The 22,272-nt window shown below is 48.2% G+C and overlaps 1 protein-coding gene across 1 annotated transcript in view; it reads left to right on the forward strand.

Moving 5' to 3' along the window:
• The first annotated feature begins 1,373 nt into the window (after positions 1 to 1,373).
• The window catches only part of LOC142312912 (uncharacterized), a 131,808-nt gene continuing 110,909 nt past the window's right edge, over positions 1,374 to 22,272 (forward strand). The window contains exons 1-5 of the mRNA XM_075351900.1: positions 1,374 to 1,828; positions 1,911 to 2,034; positions 2,118 to 2,215; positions 3,236 to 3,326; positions 12,141 to 13,459. Of these exons, the coding sequence (XP_075208015.1) occupies positions 1,574 to 1,828; positions 1,911 to 2,034; positions 2,118 to 2,215; positions 3,236 to 3,326; positions 12,141 to 13,459 (1,887 nt within the window). The 5' untranslated portion in view covers positions 1,374 to 1,573. The remainder of the gene's footprint in view (positions 1,829 to 1,910; positions 2,035 to 2,117; positions 2,216 to 3,235; positions 3,327 to 12,140; positions 13,460 to 22,272) is intronic.

Here is a 22,272-nt window from a genome sequence, read left to right on the forward strand (position 1 = left end):
GCTTCTTTTCTCCGCAGCATACACTGACCTGTGGCGCAGCTTCCCGAGCTTCAGCATGTCAATTTATGCTGCGGAGACAAGAGTGCTCTCTGCAGGTAGAATAGAGCTAAAGTCCACAGCAGCCTGAACCCAAATCGTGGGCATGGGCAGCTGCGTTCTCCCATGGACAACACTCACATTTCTGCAGGAAGGCTGACAGTGTGTAGTAGACGCCGTGTCGCTGGATCATGGCCACATAGCCTAACAGTGAGAAATTTGTTGCACAGCAACATTTTTGTGAAGTACCTGTGGATTCAAAATGCTTACTATACTCCTGAATAAAATCCTTGAGGTGTCCAGTTTCCAAAATGGAGTCACTTGTGGGGGGTTTCTAATGTATAGGTACCCAAGAGGCCCTGCTAATGTGACATGTTGCGTGCAATTTATTTCAACTTTTCCAAAATTCAAATGGTGCTCCTTCCATTCCAAGCCCTCCCATTAATCCAAACAGAGGTTTTTGGCCACATATGGGGTATCCCTGCGCTCACAAGAAATTGGATAACAACCTGTGGGGTCCACGTTTTGTTGTTGCCTCTTGAAAAAGTGAGGAATGTGATGCTAAAGAAACATTTTTGTGAAAAAAATGAAAATTTTCAATATGGCAACCTAAGCTTATCAAATTCTGTGAAGTATTCGTGGATTCAAAATGCTCAATATACACCTAGATAAAAGCCTTGAGGTGTCTTGTTTCCAGAATGGGGTCACTTGTGGGGGACCTCCACTGTTTAGGCACTTTAGGGGCTTTCCAAATGCGACATAGCGTCCACTAATTATTCCAGCCAAATGTTCAGGCAAATGGCACTTTTTCCCTTCCGAGCCCTGCTGTGCACCCAAACAGTTGATTTCCACCACACATAAGGTATCAGCATACTCAGGAGAAATTGCACAATAAAGTTTATGCTCCTTTTTTTCCTTTTACTCAATCTCAGAATCACCGGGATCCATTGAAGCGTTCCAGAGTTATAGCCTTATAAAGTGACACTGGTCAAAATTGCAAAAAATGGCCTGGGCATTAAGTACAAAACTGGCTTCGTCCTTAAGGGGTTAATAATCCCCCATGAGGTTCTGTGCCATCACTGCTTGGGCCCTTACCAGTCTCTGTATTTTCTGGTCAGTTCCAACGAACATGTGATCCCTACAACCAATTAGTGGCCAAAACAGTGACCAACAATAGGGAATAAATGGGACAAGCTAACTTTGTCACTAATTCTTACTAATGTTCAAGTGTATACCATCTAAGAATACAACATCTACACATTATATCTCCTCATATGTTTCCCCATTATCTTCGGTGACTGTATTATTACAGTTTTCTCATCTTTACTTTCAGGTCGCTACAATATTAAATCTTCTCAGTGGGGATCTTCTATATAAGAGAAGTTTTCCAACTGACCTGTCAAAGATGGATATGGACAGGGAGAATATGGCGGAGAGGATAATACACCTCACCCTAGAGATCCTCTTCCGGCTTACTGGAGAGGTGAGAGATTCTGATGATGTCACATTACATCATTCTTATCTATGGGAATAACAGATGGACAGAACTGGAGAGGTGAGGACTCTGGGAATCTCTGCAGTGAGATTTATTACTGTGTCTCTCCATAACCAGGATTACACAGTAGTGAAGAAGACCTCTAGTGAGCGCTGTCAGGACCCTGTGTCTGAGGGATGGGGAAGACCCCTGAGCCCAATCACTGGGCCTCCACTTCACCCCCTGATACATGAGGACATCAATGACCAGAAGATCCTAGAACTCACACACAAGATGATTGAGCTGCTGACTGGAGAGGTGACACTGCTGAGAATGCTGGGACATTATACAGTAACGCTATGAAGGGATCGGGGGATGACGGTATCATTGTATATGTCAGGTTCCTATAAGGTGTCAAGATGTCACCGTCTATTTTTCCATGGAGGAGTGGGAGTATTTAGAAGAACACAAAGATCTGTACAAGGACGTCATGATGGAGGATCCCCAGCCCCTCACATCACCAGGTAATAGACAGGACTAAATACACACGGCCTATAATTATCTGTATGTAAAGAATGAATTCAGTCCCTGTATGTGTTTCCTCCAGTTCTATCCAGTAAGAGGACAACACCAGAGAGATGTCCCCATCCTGTTCTTCCACAGGACTGTAAACAAGAAGATACCAATGTTCCTCAGGATCATCAGGTAGATGGAGAGAAGGTGTCATGAAATCTCCTATGATCTGTAGACGGCTGTGAAGTTCTTGTGCTCAGTCTTGTTTTATCCACCAGTATTATATGTTTTAGGCTGGTTTCACACTACGTTTATTTAACATGCGTCAGGAACGTTTTTTTGCTGCAAAAGCGGATCCTGCTTTTACAGCAAAAAACGCATGCAAACGCATCTGTTATTTTGCAGGATCCTGTCACTGGATGTTTAGGGGCGGGCATTGGAGTCATGTGATCAGGAGTGAGGGGAACTAGACTGGGAGCCGGCTTCTGACAGCTGCAGACGCTGGTAACCAAGGTAAACATCGGGCTTGGATACCCGATATTTATCTTGGTTACGAGTGTCTGCAGCTGCTAGGAGCAGGGCTGCCTGCACACGTAACCAACGTAAACATCGGGTAACTAAGAGAAGTGGTTACGCGATATTTACCTTGGTTACGAGTGTCCGCAGCTCTCAGGTGGGAGAGAGAGGAAGGGGAGGAAGGGGGAAAGACAGAGATAGAGAGAGAGGGTGAGGGAGGGAGGAGGAGAGAGAGACAGATCATGCGAGACTGGTTCTGGGCATGCTCAGTACTTTCTGGGCATGCTCAGTACAAAAGCAGGATCCTGTCTATCAGCACGCCAGCGTTCACCTGCGTTTGCGTGCTGTTTAGTCAGGATCCGGTGACATGCAGTATTTGGACGCAGCTCAAAAACGCTACAAGTAGCGTTTTTGAAACATGTTAAAAAACTGCAAGTTGCTGGATCCTCACTATAACGCACGCAAACGCAGGTGAACGCATGTTAACGCGAGTCCATTGCAAATGCATTGAAATGAAAACGCATTTGCACTGGATCCGCTTTTCCGCTAAAAAAACGTTATGGACGGATGTTAAATAAACGTAGTGTGAAACCAGCCTTATACTTGTGTAATGAGAGCGGTGGAGATGGCAGGATTAGAGCTGATCATAGATGTCATTTCTCCATCTGTCTGTGACTTTTACAATGTTTGTTTCAGGGTGAAGATCTGACCCATATTAATACTACAGAGACATATGTGATAGATGATGAGTGGTGTAAAGAGGAGATTCCTACATATGACTACCCAGGTGAGTATGCAAATAAGGGGGCAATGCTCTAGAATCACTGCGTTGAGAAACACGTGATGGTGTCTCCGCAGTGGATATGTTGATCTCCCTAAGGTCAACAATGCTTGCTTACCCAGGTGAGTAGTGACCACTAAATGCAGAGAAGTCACAGATTCTTCTCACTCTCCGTCTGTGTCTGGTTTATCTGTGGTGTAGTCCAGCCATATCACAAGCAAGTGGTCACCATTCTCATTCTAAACCGAAACTCTCCCTTTTACTTTTTGCATTGGAAGTCCTTCTGTTGGAGTGAGATCTGTTCCAGCCAGAGCTTACAGCCCAGAGAATGCCAAACGTACAAAGCCAAATGACAACTTTCATAGAATGTGCTGACAATTTAGAAAATCATGGGAAGAAAAATATAATCCTTATGGTGTTTCTTTCTTTTGTGATCCAGTCTGTCATTTTTATACTCAAATATAGACAGTAGACACATTAACACAATACATTTTTTACAATTATCATTTTTTAAAAAATTTTTTCCTCTTTCTTTTTCCATTTAATTTCATCCCCGACACCCACTTGTTCAGAGCAGAGAGAAAAAAAGAGTAAACTTTTCAGTCAATTCTTGTCCATTTTTCCAAAACTCTTTCCTTATACTTATACGAGCAGTTAATTTATTTGGATGTATAACTTGGCCTAACCTGTTGTTTAAAAAATATATTATTAGACGTTATCCAGTCCTTAAAAATAATTCCCCTTGCAGATAATAACCGTGAAGTAATTAATCCTGAAATGACAAAACAATATTCAGCCTCTCAGCAATAAATGTGATAACCGGTTTCCACAAATCCCTAATTTCTTTGTCGCTCCATTGGGAGACCCAGACAATTGGGGTGTATAGCTTCTGCCTCCGGAGGCCACACAAAGTATTACACTTTAAAAAGTGTAACCCCTCCCCTCTGCCTATACACCCTCCCGTGCATCACGGGCTCCTCAGTTTTATGCTTTGTGTTGAAGGAGGCACACATTCACTCAAGCTCCACATTTTAGTCAGCAGCAGCTGCTGATTGTATCGGATGGAAGAAAAGAGGGCCCCTAACAGGGCCCCCGGCATGCTCCCTTCTCACCCCACTAAGTCGGCGGTGCTGTTAAGGTTGAGGTACCCATTGTGGGTACAAAGGCTGGAGCCACATGCCGTTTTCCTTCCCCATCCCTTAGAGGCTCTGGGAGAAGTGGGATCCTAACCGGTCATCCAGGCACTGGGACCGGGCTCCCTCCGCAGCCCCTGTGGGATTCTGACGGACAGGAGACTGAGTATCATCAGGGACAGGCCCTGCATCATAAAGGTACTCTGTGTCCCCTTGGGGACGGTGCATGGAGCACTTGGTCTCAGACGCTGCAGCGGCTGCTGTTTTTGTGGGACGACCGGGACTACCGCGCCGACCGCGCCTGCTTGCCGGCCGCGGTATTAAATTTAGTCCCCGGCTTTTGCGGCCTAGTGCATTAAACTCCCGCCCCCGGGCCTGCCAGTCAGGGGTAAGGGCATGACGGTCGGCCTGACGTCGACTGTGAGGGCTGGAGCATACTTCAGTGTTCTCCTCCCCCCTCACTCATCACTCTGGGGCACCAGATTCCCGCACTTTATTGATCACGCCCACGGCTCCCTCCTCCCCTTAGAACGCCGGCAGCCATGTTTTAAACACATTCTGCCGGTGGAGGACTTCTGACTGCAGCTCTGGGAGACCCAAGGCAGGGAATCTGGTGGACACACACCGCTCTGGGCGGTCGGTAAGCCACACCGGTCACACGGTGCTGGTCCCCCTAGGGTGCCGAACTGTATATATATATATTATATTTGTATACATTTTCTAGGTTCGGCCGCAGTGTTTAGCCTTTGGCTATATACCCTCAGTGATTACTCTCCTAGGAGAGAACAGCATGTCGGTCACAAGGCGCAAGGGTGCCAAGACACAGGGTTATTTTGCAACCTGTACCTCTTGTGCGGCTATGCTACCTGCAGGTTCCACCTACCCTCACTGTGAGCAATGCTCGGGCCCTGTGGCACTCGCTCAGCCGGAGCCTCGGGCACTGGTGGGACCCTCGGCCCAGGTAGAACCGCCGGCCTCCCCTGTCCAGGTGGCAGGGACAGAGTTTGCAGTTTTGGCTGAGAAACTCTCTGAGTCACTTTCACAATCCATGGCTCAGTCTATGGACAAATGGTCTGCTAAGATACTAGAAGCCTTGCAGTCCAGACCGGCCCTTACACAGGCCCCAGGCACTGCGGGGTCATCGCCCCCAGGCCCCTCTCGGTCTGCGCCGCAGCATGCTCCTGGGGTGGCCCCTAGGTATCACGTGGAGGACTCCGGCACGGACCGCAGTCCCAGACCGGCTAAGCGGGCTCGCTGGGAATCTTCCCCGACTTCATCACGCTGTTCGGGGTCTCACCTTGAGAACTCTCTGGAGGATGAGGCAGAGGTCGCAGCCCAGGGCTCTGACCCTGACGTTGCTCTCAATCTTGATACACCTGACGGGGACGCCATAGTAAATGACCTTATAGCGTCAATCAACCAGGTGCTAGATCTATCTCCCCCACCTCTACCTGTGGAGGAGTCGGCTTCACAGCAGGAGAAACACCAGTTTAGGTTTCCCAAACGTACACGGAGTGCTTTTTTCGATCACTCTAACTTCAGAGATGCTGTCCAGAAGCACAGAGCTTTTCCGGACAAGCGCTTTTCTAAGCGCCTTAATGACACACGTTACCCCTTCCCCTCTGACGTAGTCAAGGGTTGGGCTCAATGTCCCAAGGTGGATCCTCCAGTCTCTAGACTGGCGGCTAGATCCGTAGTAGCAGTGGCTGACGGTTCATCGCTCAAGGATGCCACTGACAGGCAGATAGAGCTCCTAATGAAATCCATCTTTGAAGCCACAGGCGCGTCTTTCGCCCCGGCCTTTGCAGCCGTGTGGGCACTCCAAGCTATCTCAGCTTGTCTGTCGGAGATTAATGCGGTCACACGTACCTCTGCTCCGCAAGCAGCGTCTTTGACTTCTCAGGCGTCGGCTTTTTCGTCCTACGCCATGAACGCCGTCCTGGACTCTGCTAGCCGTACAGCGGTAGCATCCGCCAATTCGGTGGCAGTCCGCAGGGCCATGTGGCTACGCGAATGGAAGGCAGACTCTGCTTCCAAGAAGTTCCTGACCGGTTTGCCTTTTTCTGGCGACCGATTGTTTGGCGAGCAATTGGATGAAATTATTAAGCAATCTAAGGGAAAGGACTCGTCCTTACCCCAATCCAAGCCAAAAAGACCTCAGCAACGGAAGATTCAGGCGAGGTTTCGGTCCTTTCGGCCCTCAGCCAGATCCCAATCATCCTCGTCCAACAGGCCACAGAAGAGCCAGAGGAACTCTTCTGCATGGCGGTCTAAGTCACGTCCTCCAAAGACCGCCGGAGGCACCGTCTCCAAGGCGGCCTCCTCATTACTTTCAGCCTCCACAAACCGCATCCTCGGTCGGTGGCAGGCTCTCCCGCTTTGGCGACGCCTGGTGGCCACATGTCCAAGACCGATGGGTGAGAGACATTCTGTCTCACGGTTACAGGATAGAGTTCTGCTCTCGTCCTCCGACTCGTTTCTTCAGAACATCTCCGCCCCCCGAGCGAGCCGATGCACTTGCTCAGGCGGTGGACACTCTGAAGACAGAAGGAGTTGTGATCCCCGTTCCACTTCAGGAACGTGGTCGCGGTTTTTACTCCAACCTGTTCGTGGTGCCAAAAAAGGACGGATCATTCCGTCCCGTTTTGGACCTCAAATTGCTCAACAGACATGTGAGAACCAGACGGTTTCGCATGGAATCCCTCCGCTCTGTCATTGCTTCGATGTCTCAAGGAGACTTCCTAGCATCAATCGACATCAGGGATGCCTATCTCCATGTGCCGATCGCACCAGAGCATCAACGCTTCCTGCGTTTCGCCATTGGGGACGAACACCTTCAGTTTGTGGCACTGCCTTTCGGCCTGGCGACAGCCCCACGGGTCTTCACCAAGGTCATGGCATCCGTTGTGGCAGTGCTGCACTCTCAGGGCCACTCGGTGATCCCTTACTTAGACGATCTCCTGGTCAAGGCACCCTCCCGGGTGGCATGTCAACACAGCCTGGCCGTTGCTCTGGAGACACTCCAGAGGTTCGGGTGGATCATCAATTTACCAAAGTCAAAATTGACTCCGGCCCAATCACTGACTTACCTCGGGATGGAGTTTCATACTCTCTCAGCGATAGTCAAGCTTCCGCTGGACAAACAGCGTTCGCTGCAAGCTGGGGTGCACTCTCTCCTTCGGGCCCAGTCACACCCCTTGAGGCGCCTCATGCACTTCCTGGGGAAGATGGTGGCAGCGATGGAGGCGGTCCCCTTTGCGCAGTTTCATCTGCGTCCACTCCAATGGGACATTCTCCGCAAATGGGACAGGAGGGCGACGTCCCTAGACAGGAACGTCTCCCTTTCTCTGGCAGCCAAAACCTCTCTTCAGTGGTGGCTTCTTCCCACTTCTCTGTCGAAGGGAAAATCCTTCCTGCTCCCATCCTGGGCGGCACGCGCAGCCGTCAAGCCTTCCAAGAAGTTCGGCGGATTCTGCTGTGGGCGAAGGCCACAGCCTCCACCATCTCCGCAGTTCACATCCCGGGCGTAGAAAACTGGGAAGCAGACTTTCTCAGTCGCCAGGGCATGGACGCAGGGGAATGGTCTCTTCACCCGGACGTGTTTCAAAAGATCTGTTGCCGCTGGGGGACGCCGGACGTCGACCTCATGGCGTCTCAGCACAACAACAAAGTCCCGGCATTCATGGCACGGTCTCAAGATCACAGAGCTCTGGCGGCGGACGCATTAGTTCAGGATTGGTCGCAGTTTCGACTGCCTTATGTATTTCCTCCTCTGGCAATGCTGCCCAGAGTGTTACGCAAGATCAAGTCCGACTGCCGCCGCGCCATCCTCGTCGCTCCAGACTGGCCGAGGAGGTCGTGGTACCCGGATCTGTGGCACCTCACGGTGGGTCAACCGTGGGCACTTCCAGACCGACCAGACTTGCTGTCTCAAGGGCCATTTTTCCATCTGAATTCTGCGGCCCTCAACCTGACTGTGTGGCCATTGAGTCCTGGCTACTAGCGTCCTCAGGCTTATCTCAAGATGTCATTGCCACTATGAGACAGGCCAGGAAACCAACGTCCGCCAAGATCTATCATAGGACTTGGAGGATCTTCTTATCCTGGTGCTCTGATCAGGGTTTTACCCCCTGGCCGTTTGCCTTACCCACTTTTCTTTCTTTCCTTCAATCCGGAATGGACAAGGGGTTGTCTCTCGGCTCTCTCAAGGGACAAGTATCGGCGCTATCCGTATTTTTTCAAAAGCGTCTAGCCAGGCTTCCGCAGGTCCGCACGTTCCTGCAGGGAGTTTGCCACATAGTCCCACCTTACAAGAGGCCGCTGGAACCATGGGATCTTAACAGAGTGCTAAAGGCTCTTCAGAAACCACCTTTCGAGCCACTGCGGGAGGTCTCCCTTTCACGTCTTTCGCAGAAGGTGGTTTTTCTAGTGGCAGTCACTTCGCTCCGTAGAGTGTCGGAGTTGGCAGCGCTGTCATGCAAAGCCCCCTTCCTGGTTTTTCACCAGGATAAGGTGGTTCTGCGTCCGGTCCCGGAATTTCTCCCTAAGGTGGTATCCCCTTTTCATCTCAATCAGGATATCTCCTTACCTTCTTTTTGTCCTCATCCAGTTCACCAATGTGAAAAGGAGTTGTATTTGTTAGATCTAGTGAGAGCACTCCGGCTCTACATTTCTCGCACGGCGCCCCTGCGCCGTTCTGATGCGCTCTTTGTCCTTGTCGCTGGCCAGCGTAAGGGGTCGCAGGCTTCCAAGTCAACCTTGGCTCGGTGGATCAAGGAACCGATTCTTGAAGCCTACCGTTCTTCTGGGCTTCCGATTCCTGCAGGGCTGAAAGCCCATTCTACCAGAGCCGTGGGTGCATCCTGGGCATTGTGGCACCAGGCTACGGCTCAGCAGGTGTGTCAGGCGGCTACCTGGTCGAGTCTGCACACGTTCACGAAACACTATCAGGTGTATACCTATGCTTCGGCAGATGCCAGCCTAGGTAGGCGAGTCCTTCAGGCGGCGGTTGCCCACCTGTAAGAGGGAGCCGTTGTCGGCTCTTTTTATTGGGGTATTCTTTTACCCACCCAGGGACTGCTTTTGGACGTCCCAATTGTCTGGGTCTCCCAATGGAGCGACAAAGAAGAAGGGAATTTTGTTTACTTACCGTAAATTCCTTTTCTTCTAGCTCCTATTGGGAGACCCAGCACCCGCCCCTGTTCCCTTCGGGCTGTTGTTCTTTGTGTTCACATGTTGTTCATGTTGAATTGTTCTTTTGGTTCATGGTTTCAGTTCTCCGAACATCCTTCGGATTGAATTTACCTTAGACCAATTTATAAGTTTCCTCCTTCCTGCTTTTGCACCAAAACTGAGGAGCCCGTGATGCACGGGAGGGTGTATAGGCAGAGGGGAGGGGTTACACTTTTTAAAGTGTAATACTTTGTGTGGCCTCCGGAGGCAGAAGCTATACACCCCAATTGTCTGGGTCTCCCAATAGGAGCTAGAAGAAAAGGAATTTACGGTAAGTAAACAAAATTCCCTTCTTCCCGGCCGTCCCAATAGATCTACCGTCTTTGAGTTACACTTGAGACATTTAGATTTTTTTAATATTTCCAATCTTATGCATAAAAGCCGAGGACGGTGCAATCTGTGAATCATCATAAATTGAAATATTCTCTCATCGATTTTCCATTGTTCAACCCCTTACCGACATATGATGTACTGGTATGTCATAAGCTAGCTCCCTAATTTTGATGCCCGCTCGCACATTGAGCCAGTATCTTTCCCATCAGATGATGGTTATGTTATTCAATCACCATCTGCCTCTAACAGCCGCAGGTGGAGCTGCACTCGGCCTGTGGCTGATAACCTGCTAAATGTTCTGTTTATTGGAGATCTTGATTTTCACTATACATAGCATTGCTTATGCTCTGCTATGCATAGTACAAGCAATCAGACGACTACAGGTTCAAGTTCCCTAATGGGAATTAATAAATACAGTAAAACGTAAAAAACAAATGTTAAAAAATACAAAAGTTCAAATCAATCCTTCCTTTTGCCCCATTGAAAAGAAAGAATAAATAATAAATATATAAATTGTGAAGATCTAATGTTGGGGGTGGTATTAATCACCTAGGCAGCTTAACGATAAAATTATTTTTATTTCTTCCGTCCATGGTCTTACAGCAACTCTGGGTAGATGGCCAAAACGACATGCCCCCAGTCAATGAGATCCCAAAATGGGACCGATATTTCCTCTGTACCAGGCGACATCAACGATCTCTCAACGTTTGGTTGGCTCACATCTTTTATATCTCCCTTCAGTATGGTCTGCAGTCACAGGGTATACTCCTCCAGACAACAGATACCACGACTGTAGCACGTGTATCCAGCTCCAGCCGACAGCAAGCCCCCCCATCCCCTCGTCAGTGTCCTAAGAACCCCAAACCGCCTCCCCCTCCGGGCGTAGGTATTTTACTGAAACAAGCCCCTCACTTGGAACCGGATGTGGGACTCTCTGTGGTAACAGTTCCACTGGGTCTACTATCACAATCCACATAATGGGACTCATGGCTGGGAGAACAATGGCCTAATTGAGGCCCCTGTGACACTAACAAAAGTAACGGAATGATTGCTTTACTCTAATTACTAGTGATGGGTGAATAGTAACTATTCATGTTCGCATAATGCTTACTGAACGCTGAGTACTATTGAATCATTTGTCACGACAAGAAGAATGCTCAGGTTGCTCATTGACTTGCATTAGATTCGTTATTTATGACGAATACCGGAATAGTACTTTGGGATGCCTTACGCATAATCTAAACATAAATAGTTACTATTCGTCCATCACTACTAATTACTAGTCTTGTGCCTGGCCTTCTGTGAACCTTAAACTGACAAGCAAGAAAATATCTAATAAAACACAGCAAAGAGATCGACATAAGCAGCCCTGCATGTTAGAAAAAGTCTGCATCCCTTAGAGCTGTCGACTGTGCTTATGTTCATTGGTCCAATAGTCATTAGTCCGATCGACATAAGCAGCCCTGCATGCTAGAAAAAGTCTCCATCCCTTAGAGCTGTCGACTGTGCTTATGTCCATTGGTCCAATAGTCTTTAGTACGCAGCCAGCTCCACACAAAAATGTTTTACATCACTGCATTAAAAAACCTCTGATCTTTCAAAATCTAAAATAAATTTATGCGATTGAAAAACAGTGTAACAAGAAAAAAATAAAGACACCATAATTATGGGGCTTTTAGCTGTCGCAACATTGGAGTAAGATACAGTAAAAGGAGATCAAAACATTGTATCTATCCCAAAATACATCAGTACAAATATCAACTCAGGATCAGGACCCAAGATTGATCCTTTTTCTATTTAAATGATAAAAAAAATCAGAATATTTCAAACTTTTTTTTTCCTTTTGTGTTGGCAATTTTTAACACTTATTTACTGATCGGCTAAGTTTTTATTGGTATCATTCTGACCTACATAAAAAAAATGTGTAGCTTATTCTTCCAGTATTTGGGAGACAGAACAAACAGGGCTGAACAACATGCTCTACACGTTCCTGCTCTGAGCTCTCAGTAAATAACTTCATTTTTTTACATAACTTGCAATTTCTATGGATATTTTTCAAAATGTTATACCAAATATATTTTTTACAAATATTTTACTCAAAAATAATAATTTTTATTCTTAGCAGGTGACTGTACCAGGAGATCAGAACGAAAACTGATACCTGCAATTTTTAAATCAGATGACCTTGATATCATACAAGATATAACTGAAGTGAATGCTATTACTCCAGATGTCCCATCATCCTGTTACAGCAAAGATCCATCATCTGATCCTTTTAAAAAGGTCCTGTCTTCTGGTTCATCACAGACTGTTGAGCAATTTAAAATTCACAAAAGAGGCATTAAAAATCCAATTGCTCTTAAAACAAAAAAGGCATTTTCAAGTGCAGAACATAGAAAATATTTCTCCCTCAAAATGTCTTTTGTTACTCATAAAAAACTTCACACAAAGAAGAAAAGATTTTCTTGTGCACCGTGTGGGAAATATTTTAACCACAAATCAAAGCTTGTTATCCATCAGAAAATTCACACAGGGGAGAAACCATATTCATGTTCAGAATGTGGGAAAGGTTTTAATCAGAAATCAGCTTTAGTTGTCCATTGTAGAACTCACAAAGAGGAGACACCTTTTCAATGTTTAAAATGTGGTAAATATTTTGCAATAAAATCATATCTTGTTAAACATCAAAGAACTCACACAGGAGTGAAGCCATTTTCATGTTCAGAATGTGGAAAATTTTTTAATGTAAAATCAACTTTAGTTATCCATCAGAAAATTCACACAGGGGAGAAACCATATTCATGTTCTGAATGTGAGAAATGTTATGCAGATATATCAAATCTTGTTAAACACCAGAGAACTCACACAGGAGAGAAGCCCTTTTCATGTTCTGAATGCGGTAAATGTTTTAGTCAGAAATCAGATGTAGTTGTCCATCAGAGAACTCACACAGGGGAGAAGCCATATTCATGTTTAGAATGTGGGAGATGCTTTATTCAGAAATCAGATTTAGTTGTCCATGAAAGAACTCACACAGGGGAGAAGCCATATTTATGTTTAGAATGTGGAAAATGTTTTAATAAGAAATCAGTTTTAGTTGTCCATCAGAGAACTCACACAGGGGAGAAACCTTTTTTATGTTCAGATTGTGGAAAATGTTTTGTAGATAAATCACATCTTGTAAGACATAAGAAACTTCACTCAGGAGAGAAGCCCTTTTTATGTTCAGAATGTGGAAAATGTTTTGCAGATAAATCAAATCTAGTTAGACATCAGAAGCTTCACTCGGGAGAGAAGGCATTTTTATGTTCTGAATGCGGTAAATGCTTTAATCAGAAATCAGATTTAGTTGTCCATCAGAGAACTCACACAGAGGAGAAACCATACATTATTACAAACTCTACAAGAAAACATAACAGAGCTAGTGGAAGTAATGACAAATGAGTAAATGAGAAAAGAAAAGCAAGTTAGAACTTACATTAGAATTAAAATCGTGACATATGAATCCCCCTGGGGGTTTGGAAGAAAGGGGAGAGGAATTGTGGCACTTATCTGAGCATAGTGATTTGTTTTACTATAGGAGTGCTCTACGGATGTAATATGCACTAACTTTGGTTCTAATTCAATAGGCATATAGCATAGGGTCTTTTCCCTTTCCCCGGATGAGGTGCTGCCAGGTCAGTCCACTGAAGAGTCCTCCTCTGTCGGATTTCCCTCAGAGTTCTAATAAATGAAAAATGTTGGACCACGGTCAGCGCTCTCAGTAACTTCAAGGTAGATGAGATAATTCCCATAGAAATTTATTTAGATGATCGCAAACCTAGAGGTATACCTCTAGATAGAATTAAAAATTACATACTACACTACTTAATTAAGAACTCCCCAAAATTTACACTTTATAGCATAACAGTAAAATATGAAAGGATTCTCTGACACATAAGACACTCAGGATCCCTTTTTGTTATTAATCTTTTACAATACCTGTAGTATTAAATAAATCTTATTTACAATAAACAAAAAATTCTACAGCTTGTATTTTTGTAAAACAAAGTCTTAAGGCTGCTTTACATGCAGCGACATCGCTAGAGATGTTGCTCGTGAAAGCACCCGCCCCCGTCGTTTGTGCGTCACGGGCAAATCGCTGCCCGTGGCATACAAAATCGCTAGCACCCGTCACACATACCTTCCTTGCGACATCGCTGTGGGCGTCAAACAGCCTCTTTTCTAAGACGGCGGTTCGTGCGGCGTCACAGCGATGTCACACGGCAGGTATCCAATAGAAGCGGAAGGGCGGAGAGCAGCCGCATGAAAGTCACGCCCACCTCGTTGCCGGCAGGACGCAGGTACGTTGCTGTTCGTCGTTCCCGGGGTGTCACACATAGCGATGTGTGCTGCCTCAGGAACGACGAACAACCTGCGTCCTGAACCAGCAACGATTTTATGGAAATGAACGACCTGTCAACGATCAATGATAAGGTGAGTATTTTTGATCGTTAGCGATCGCTCATACGTGTCACATGCAACAACGTCGCTAACAAGGACGGATTCCGTGACCTCGACGACATCTCGTTAGCGATGTCGTTGCATGTAAAGGAGGTGTGAGGTAACGTGGTCGGCTGCGCGGCAGAATACACGGGATCCAGGCGCCAATGGTCACAGCACACAGTTTATTGCACAAACCAAATCCAAAAAACAGCACACCACACGTTTTCCGGAATATCCTCCTCCAGAACCAACAAGCCAGAGTCCAGAAATGGCTCACATGTGCTTCTTCGGCAGAAGCTTAGGGAGTTGTGTTCACTCCCTCACACTAGGGCCCCACACCCCGGTTCCTGTTTCCTTTTAACCCTCCTTTCAGCCTGCAGGGAAACAGCAATAAACCCTGGAGTGGAGTTGCTTTCTATACATGGAGGGAGCACAACCGGGGCGAGACGTATCGGCCGTCATAGACAACCCCGGTCACAGTCTCACATACCCCCCCTCAGTTCAAGCGTGCGGGGTTGAACTACCGCCATCAAACACGGGCCGCGGGACAAGGCATCAGCGTTGCCCTGCAACCTTCCGGCCCGGTGTTCAACCGTAAACCAGAAGTTCTGTAGAGAAAGGAACCACCGGGTAACCCGGGCATTCCGTTCCTTGGCGGACCTCATCCAGACCAGCGGAGAGTGATCAGTCACCAAGCGAAACTGCCGTCCCAGCAGGTAATAGCGTAGGGACTCCAAGGCCTTGATTGCCAGGCACTCCTTCTCCACTACGCTATAATTCCGCTCGGGAGGGGTGAGCTTCCTACTTAAGAAGGTGACGGGGTGTTCCTCCCCCTGAACCACCTGAGACAGCACTGCGCCCAGGCCGACCTCAGAGGCGTCAGTCTGTACTACGAACTCCTTCCAGAAATCAGGGTTGACAAGAACGGGCTGTCCGCACAGGACCCCCTTCAGGGCCCGGAAGGAGTCCTCGGCCTGCGGAGTCCAGCGCACCATGATGGACTTCTTGCCTTTGAGAAGATCCATCAAGTGGGCTGATAGTCCCGCAAAATTTTTAACAAACCTACTGTAGTACCCCACGATACCCAGGAAGGCCCTAACCTGCTTCGTGGTCAGGGGTCTAGGCCACTTCTGGATCGCCTCAACTTTGATAATTTGGGGCTTAATCACTCCTTGGCCTATTACGTAGCCCAAGTAGTGGGCTTCCGTGAGCCCCAACGCACATTTCTTGGGATTGGCTGTCAATCCGGCTGTTCAGAGCGCGTTCACCACCGCTTGTACCTGTTCCAAGTGGGTCTGCCACTCGGAGCTGTAAATAATGATGTCATCAAGGTACACTGATGCATACGCCTGGTGGGGTTCCAGTACCAAGTCCATCAACCTCTGGAACGTGGCCGGAGCGCCATGTAACCCAAAAGGCAAGACAACATAGTGGAAGAGACCCTCCGGCGTAACAAAAGCGGTTTTCTCCTTGGCGGACTCCGTCAGTGGCACCTGCCAGTACCCCTTGGTCAGGTCGAGCGTGGTGAAATATCGCGCCTGTCCCAGCCTATCAATCAGCTCATCCACCCGGGGCATGGGGTAGAGATCGAACTTGGATATTTCGTTCAATCTCCTAAAGTCATTGCAGAACCTTAAGGAGCCATCGGGTTTTGGTATTAGGACAATGGGACTAGCCCATTCACTCCGGGATTTTTCGATGACTCCCAGGCGTAGCATTGTCTTCACTTTCTCTGATATGGCTTGTCTTCGAGCCTCCGGCACCCGGTATGGCTTCAGGCGTACCTTCAGGTGAGGCTCGGTGACAATGTCATGTCGTATCAGACTGGTCCTACCAGGCAGCTCGGAGAAGACATCGAGGTTCTGCTGAACCAGCCTTCTGGCCTCTCGCCTCTGTTGCTTGGTGAGGGCTTCTCCAATCCTTACTTCCGGTTCATCCTCTCCGGAGGTCGCTGGAGCCGGGTTTGAACGACCCAAAGAGGAGAGAGATGGGGGAAAATCAACCATCAGGCTTTCCCGTTCCTGCCAAGGTTTTAACAGGTTGACATGGTATATTTGTTCAGGTTTCCGCCTACCGGGCTGCAATACCTTATAGTTGACCGCCCCGATTCTTTCCTTTATCTCGTAGGTGCCTTGCCACTGAGCCAGGAATTTACTCTCCGCCGTGGGGACCAACACTAACACCCGATCCCGGGGTTAAAGGTCCACACGGTGGCTTGTCTATTGTAGCGGCCGCTTTGCGCGGCCTGAGCCTCCTGTAAATGCTCCTTCACAATTGGCATGACCGCGCTTATGCGGTTCTGCATTCCTAAAATGTGTTCAATCACACTTTTATGGGGGGTGGGCTCCTGCTCCCATGTTTCCTTTGCCAGGTCCAACAATCCCCGGGGATGTCGCCCATATAACAACTCAAAAGGCGAAAACCCCGTGGATGCCTGTGGCACCTCTCGGATGGCAAACATCAAATAGGGAAGCATCATATCCCAGTCTTTCCTGTCTTTGGAAATCACCCTTTGTAGCATGGTTTTCAGGGTTTTATTGAATCGCTCCACTAAACCGTCCGTTTGAGGATGATAAACAGACGTACGCAACTGCTTGATATGGAGTAGCCGGCATAGCTCTTTGGTCACCTTAGACATGAATGGGGTCCCCTGATCCGTAAGGATCTCCTTGGGCAACCCCACCCGGCAGAACACAGCAAACAACTCCCGAGCTATAAGCTTCGCTGCAGTATGTCTGAGAGGTATCGCCTCTGGATACCTGGTGGCATAGTCAACGATCACTAGGATGTGTTGGTGCCCTCGAGCGGACTTTACGAGGGGCCCCACCAGATCCATCCCTATCCGTTCAAAAGGGACTTCTATAATGGGTAACGGTACCAACGGACTGCGAAAGTGGGCCAGGGGTGCGGTAAGCTGACACTCCGGGCAGGTTTCACAGAACCGTTTTACCTCCCCAAAGACCCCGGGCCGATAGAACCTTTGCAATATTCGCTCCTGCGTTTTCTTGACCCCTAGGTGGCCGCTCATCAGGTGTTTATGACCCAAGTCGAGGACCCGCCGGCGATACGGCTGGGGCACCACCAACTGCTCTACCACCACTCCCCGTATTTCATCTACCTGGTAGAGCAAGTCCTGCTTAAGAGCGAAATGGGGGTACCTTACCTGGGCACTGGGCACCTGTGCCACCCCGTCAACCACTGTCACCCGACTCCGGGCATGTATTAATGTAGGGTCCTGGAGTTAGGCTGTCTCAAACGTATCCGGGGACGCCTCCAACTCCGGGATGGGCTCGACCATCTCAGCCTCTCCTGCCAATACCTCTAGGGGTGACCTATTGGGTTCATATTCTGTCCCTATCATGGGGACCCCTACGGCAGGCGTCCCGGATTCGGGATTGTCGGGCTCAGGTCCCGGACTGTCCAATACCTGAGGGGACTTAGAAGGCCCCTTCCATAGAGTCCAAAAATACGGCAGATCCCTTCCTAGGATCATGTCATAGGGAAGAGTGTTCATAAGTCCCACCTCATGTTGCACCTGACCGCAGGGTGCTGTGATGGTGACAACCCCCGTGGGATAGTCTCGGCGATCCCCATGTATGCAAACCACCCCCACTGTACGTCCTGTGGCCTTTACTTCAGCCATTAGGGTTGATCGCACAAGGGTCACTAAGCTTCCGGAATCCAACAAGCCTGTAACCAGACATCCATTCACCTGTATTTGGCACAAGTGGGGCTCAGTCTCCGGGGAGACAAGGTCCGCGGTACACACCGCCTGAGCCTACATTGAACCCCGCCGGGTAACCCCACAATCCATGGGCTCCGTGGTGAGTGGATACTGGGCTTCCATATGTCCCACCCGCTGGCACCGCCAACATCTAATAGGGAAGGAAACCCCCTTGACGAGTTGTCGTTTAGGGTACATAGCCTTCCGGACCTCAGGGACGGCGGGCGCGGCCTCAGACGGGACGGTAGCGGACTCCCGCACCGGTGTCAGCGGTGGGTCCTTGGCCCGAGGCTTGGAGGGGCCGGACCGACGGGCGGCACGCAAAGTCTCAGTGTCCCGTATCAAGTCCTGCGTAGCCACATGCCGCTCCACCAGGCACACTAATTGGTCCAGGGTACTTGGGTCGCCCTGTCCTACCCACCGTTGAATGGTGACGGGTAAAGTGCGCACAAAGCGATCAACCACTACCCTCTCCACCATTTGCGCAGGGCTCAGAGTGTCAGGCTGCAACCACTTCTTTACCAGATGCAACAAGTCATAGGCCTGGGAGCGTACGGGTTTGACTTCCTCATAGAACCACTGATTTACCCGCTGAGCCCGTACATAGGTATTCACCCCCAACCGAGCAAGTATTTCGGCTTTCAGGGTCTCATATTCTATGGCGTCCTCGGTACAGAGGTCCAGGTACGCTTTTTGGGGCTCCCCCGTCAGATAGGGCGACAATACCTCAGCCCACTGGGGGGTCGGCAGCTTCTCCCGCTCGGCCACCCGCTCAAACACAGCCAGGAACGCTTCCACATCATCCCCCGGGGTCATATTTTGCAACGCTTGTCTCACCGCCTTCCGGACGCTGCCGTCGTCACCCGGTCCCGGGGTTGTTGCTGCCGGTCCGGCACGGATCGACTTGTCAGGAGAACCATCTGTTCTTGGTGCCTTTGTTCCTGCAATTGCAAGGAGTGCTGGTGCTGTTGCTGCTGACGATCCAACGACCGGAGCAGGTGTGCATTGGTCTGTTGTTGTTGTGCGTTAGCCTGAGCCAGCTGCTTTAGTATGTCCTCCATGGTGCCGCCGGGTTTGGGCTGTAGTGTAGCCGCTCGAATCCAGGACATGCGCTACTGGGTCACCAGGGATGGATGCTACACCTCACCGGGCTGACGTGCCCGCATTCTCCACCATCTGTGAGGTAACGTGGTCGGCTGCGCGGCAGAAGACACGGGATCCAGGCGCCAATGGTCACAGCACACAGTTTATTGCACAAACCAAATCCAAAAAACAGCACACCACACGTTTTCCGGAATATCCTCCTCCAGAACCAACAAGCCAGAGTCCAGAAATGGCTCACATGTGCTTCTTCGGCAGAAGCTTAGGGAGTTGGGAGTTGTGTTCACTCCCTCACACTAGGGCCCCACACCCCGGTTCCTGTTTCCTTTTAACCCTCCTTTCAGCCTGCAGGGAAACAGCAATAAACCCTGGAGTGGAGTTGCTTTCTATACATGGAGGGAGCACAACCGGGGCGAGACGTACCGGCCGTCATAGACAACCCCGGTCACAGTCTCACAGAGGCTTAAGGCCCAAATTCATTGGGATTGGTGTTTTATACACCAGAATTAATGAAGAAGGTGCAGCAATAAGATGTGCCAAATTAATTGAAATGCCACTTAATTAATTTGCACATCTTATTAGTGGTGTGTCCCTCACCAGGAATAGTACTCCAGTTAGGAAGCGGCGTAACGTTTCTGGTGTAAGAAACAAGAAGCAATCAGATATATTTTATTACAGTTTTTTATAACAGTAATAACTATAAAATGTCTGTTCTTTCCTTTTTCTCAATCCGTAATGTTGGAGTAAGATTATCTCTATAGAGGCCTCATGCACAAAAGTATTAGGGCTACAACAACATCACATATATTATACAGAAGAATAGCGCTATCTCCATAGTTCTTTATACAATGACATAGATTAGACGAGGTCCTCATATTTAGGCAGTTTCTATTTTACTCTAAAGGGTGCTTTACACACTGCGACATCGCTAACGATATATCGTCGAGGTCACGGTGTTTGTGACGCACATCCGGCTTCATTAGCGGCATCGCAGCGCGTGACACGTACGAGCGACCTTCAACGATCGCAAAAGTGGTAAAAATCGTTGGTTTTGGAGAGGTCATTCAAACACCAAATATCGTTGTTTGGGCACTAGCGATGTTGTTTGTCATTCCTGCGGCAGCACACATCGCTATGTGTGACACTGCAGGAACGAGGAAACTCACCGTACCTGCAGTCGCCGGCAATGCGGAAGGAAGGAGGTGGGCGGGATGTTCGGCCCACACATCTCCGCCCCTCCTCTACTATTGGGCGGCCGCTTAGTGACGTCGCTATGACGCCGAACGAACCGCCCCCTTAGAAAGGAGGCGGTTCGCCGGTTACAGCGACGTCGCTAGGCAGGTATGTGTGACGGGTGTTAACGATGTTGTGAGCCACGGGCAGCGATTTGCCCGTGATGTACAACCGACGGGGGCGAGTACGCTCGCTAGTGATATCGATAACGATATCGCAGCGTGTAAAATACCCTTAACACTCTTTGTATCAATAAGATCAGTGAGTCTCATTATACCGAGTAGAGAAGTTCCAGGGACAAGGACCCCGTCTCGTACTAACACGCTGGAGGCCTGAAGTATCAGCCACAGAGCCCAGATTCTCTCATTTTTGGCTCTATCGTTTCTTTTAGAATAATTCCCCTTCTCATACAGTCCTGTAGTAATGACTTTGTTAATCACGTTTTGTAGGAGAGTTCGACTGAATCCATCTAAATGTTATCAATTTATGTGGAAGAAACAATAAACGTCCTACCACAGTTTTACCACGTGTGTCAAGTTTCAGTTCTTCTACAAATCATAATAAAAAACCTAGGGGTCTCCAGCCAAAATCTGTTGATTATGACTTTATAATTGTAATAATTTTACTCCAAAAAAGTATTTATAATCTGGCAGCATGTGTATAAGATCAGCAGCTTCCGCTAAGCACTTCGGAGCTTTGGCCTCTGAATGTATTCTGACCTGTGGAGAAACAGAGGGGTCATATACTCCCAATGGATAATATATAGTTGTGACAGTCTGTAAAATTCTCTTACGGATATACACTACAGTTCAAAAGTTTGGGTTCACCCAGACAATTTTGTCTTTTCCATGAAAAATCATATTTATTTATCAAGTGAGTTGCATAATGAATAGAAAATATAGTCCAGACAGTGACTAGGTTAGAAATAAGGATTTTTACTTGAAATAATAGTTTTCTCCTTCAAACTATTGCTTTCGTCAAAGAATGCTCCAATTGCAACAATTCCAGCTTTGCAGACCTTTGGCATTCTAGCTGTTAATTTGATGAGGTAATCTGGAGATATTTCACCCCATGCTGCCAGAAGCACCTCCCACAAGTTGGATTGGCTTCATGGGCACTTTTTGCGTACTACACGGTCAAGCTGCTTCCACAACAGATCAATAGGGTTAAGATCTGGTGACTGGGCTATCCACTCCATTACAGATAGAATACCAGCTGCCTGTTTCTTCCCTAAATAGTTAATGCATAATTTGGAGGTGTGCTGTGCTTTGGCTCATTGTCCTGTTGTAGGAGAAAATTAGCTCCAATCAAGCGCTGTCCACAGGGTATGGCATGGCGTTGCAAAGTGGAGTGATAACCTCCTTTATTCAAAATCCCTTTTATATTGTACAAGTCTCCCACTTTACCAGCACCAAAGCAACCCCAGACCATCACATTACCTCCACCATGCTTGACAGATGGTGTCAGGCGCTCTTCCAGCATCTTTTCAGTAGTTCTGCGTCTCACAAATATTCTTCTGTGTGATCCAAAGACCTCAACCTTCAATTCGTCTGTTCATAACACTTTTTTTCCAATCTTCCTCTGTCCAATGTCTGTGTTCTTTTACCCATATTAATCTTTTCCTTTTATTAGCCAGTCTCAGATAAGGCTTTTTCTTTGCCACTCTGCTCTGAAGGACAGCATCCCGGAGTCGCCTCTTCACTGTAAACGT

The sequence above is a fragment of the Anomaloglossus baeobatrachus genome, chromosome 5, assembly GCF_048569485.1.
Source record: "Anomaloglossus baeobatrachus isolate aAnoBae1 chromosome 5, aAnoBae1.hap1, whole genome shotgun sequence".
Classification (NCBI taxonomy): domain Eukaryota; kingdom Metazoa; phylum Chordata; class Amphibia; order Anura; family Aromobatidae; genus Anomaloglossus; species Anomaloglossus baeobatrachus.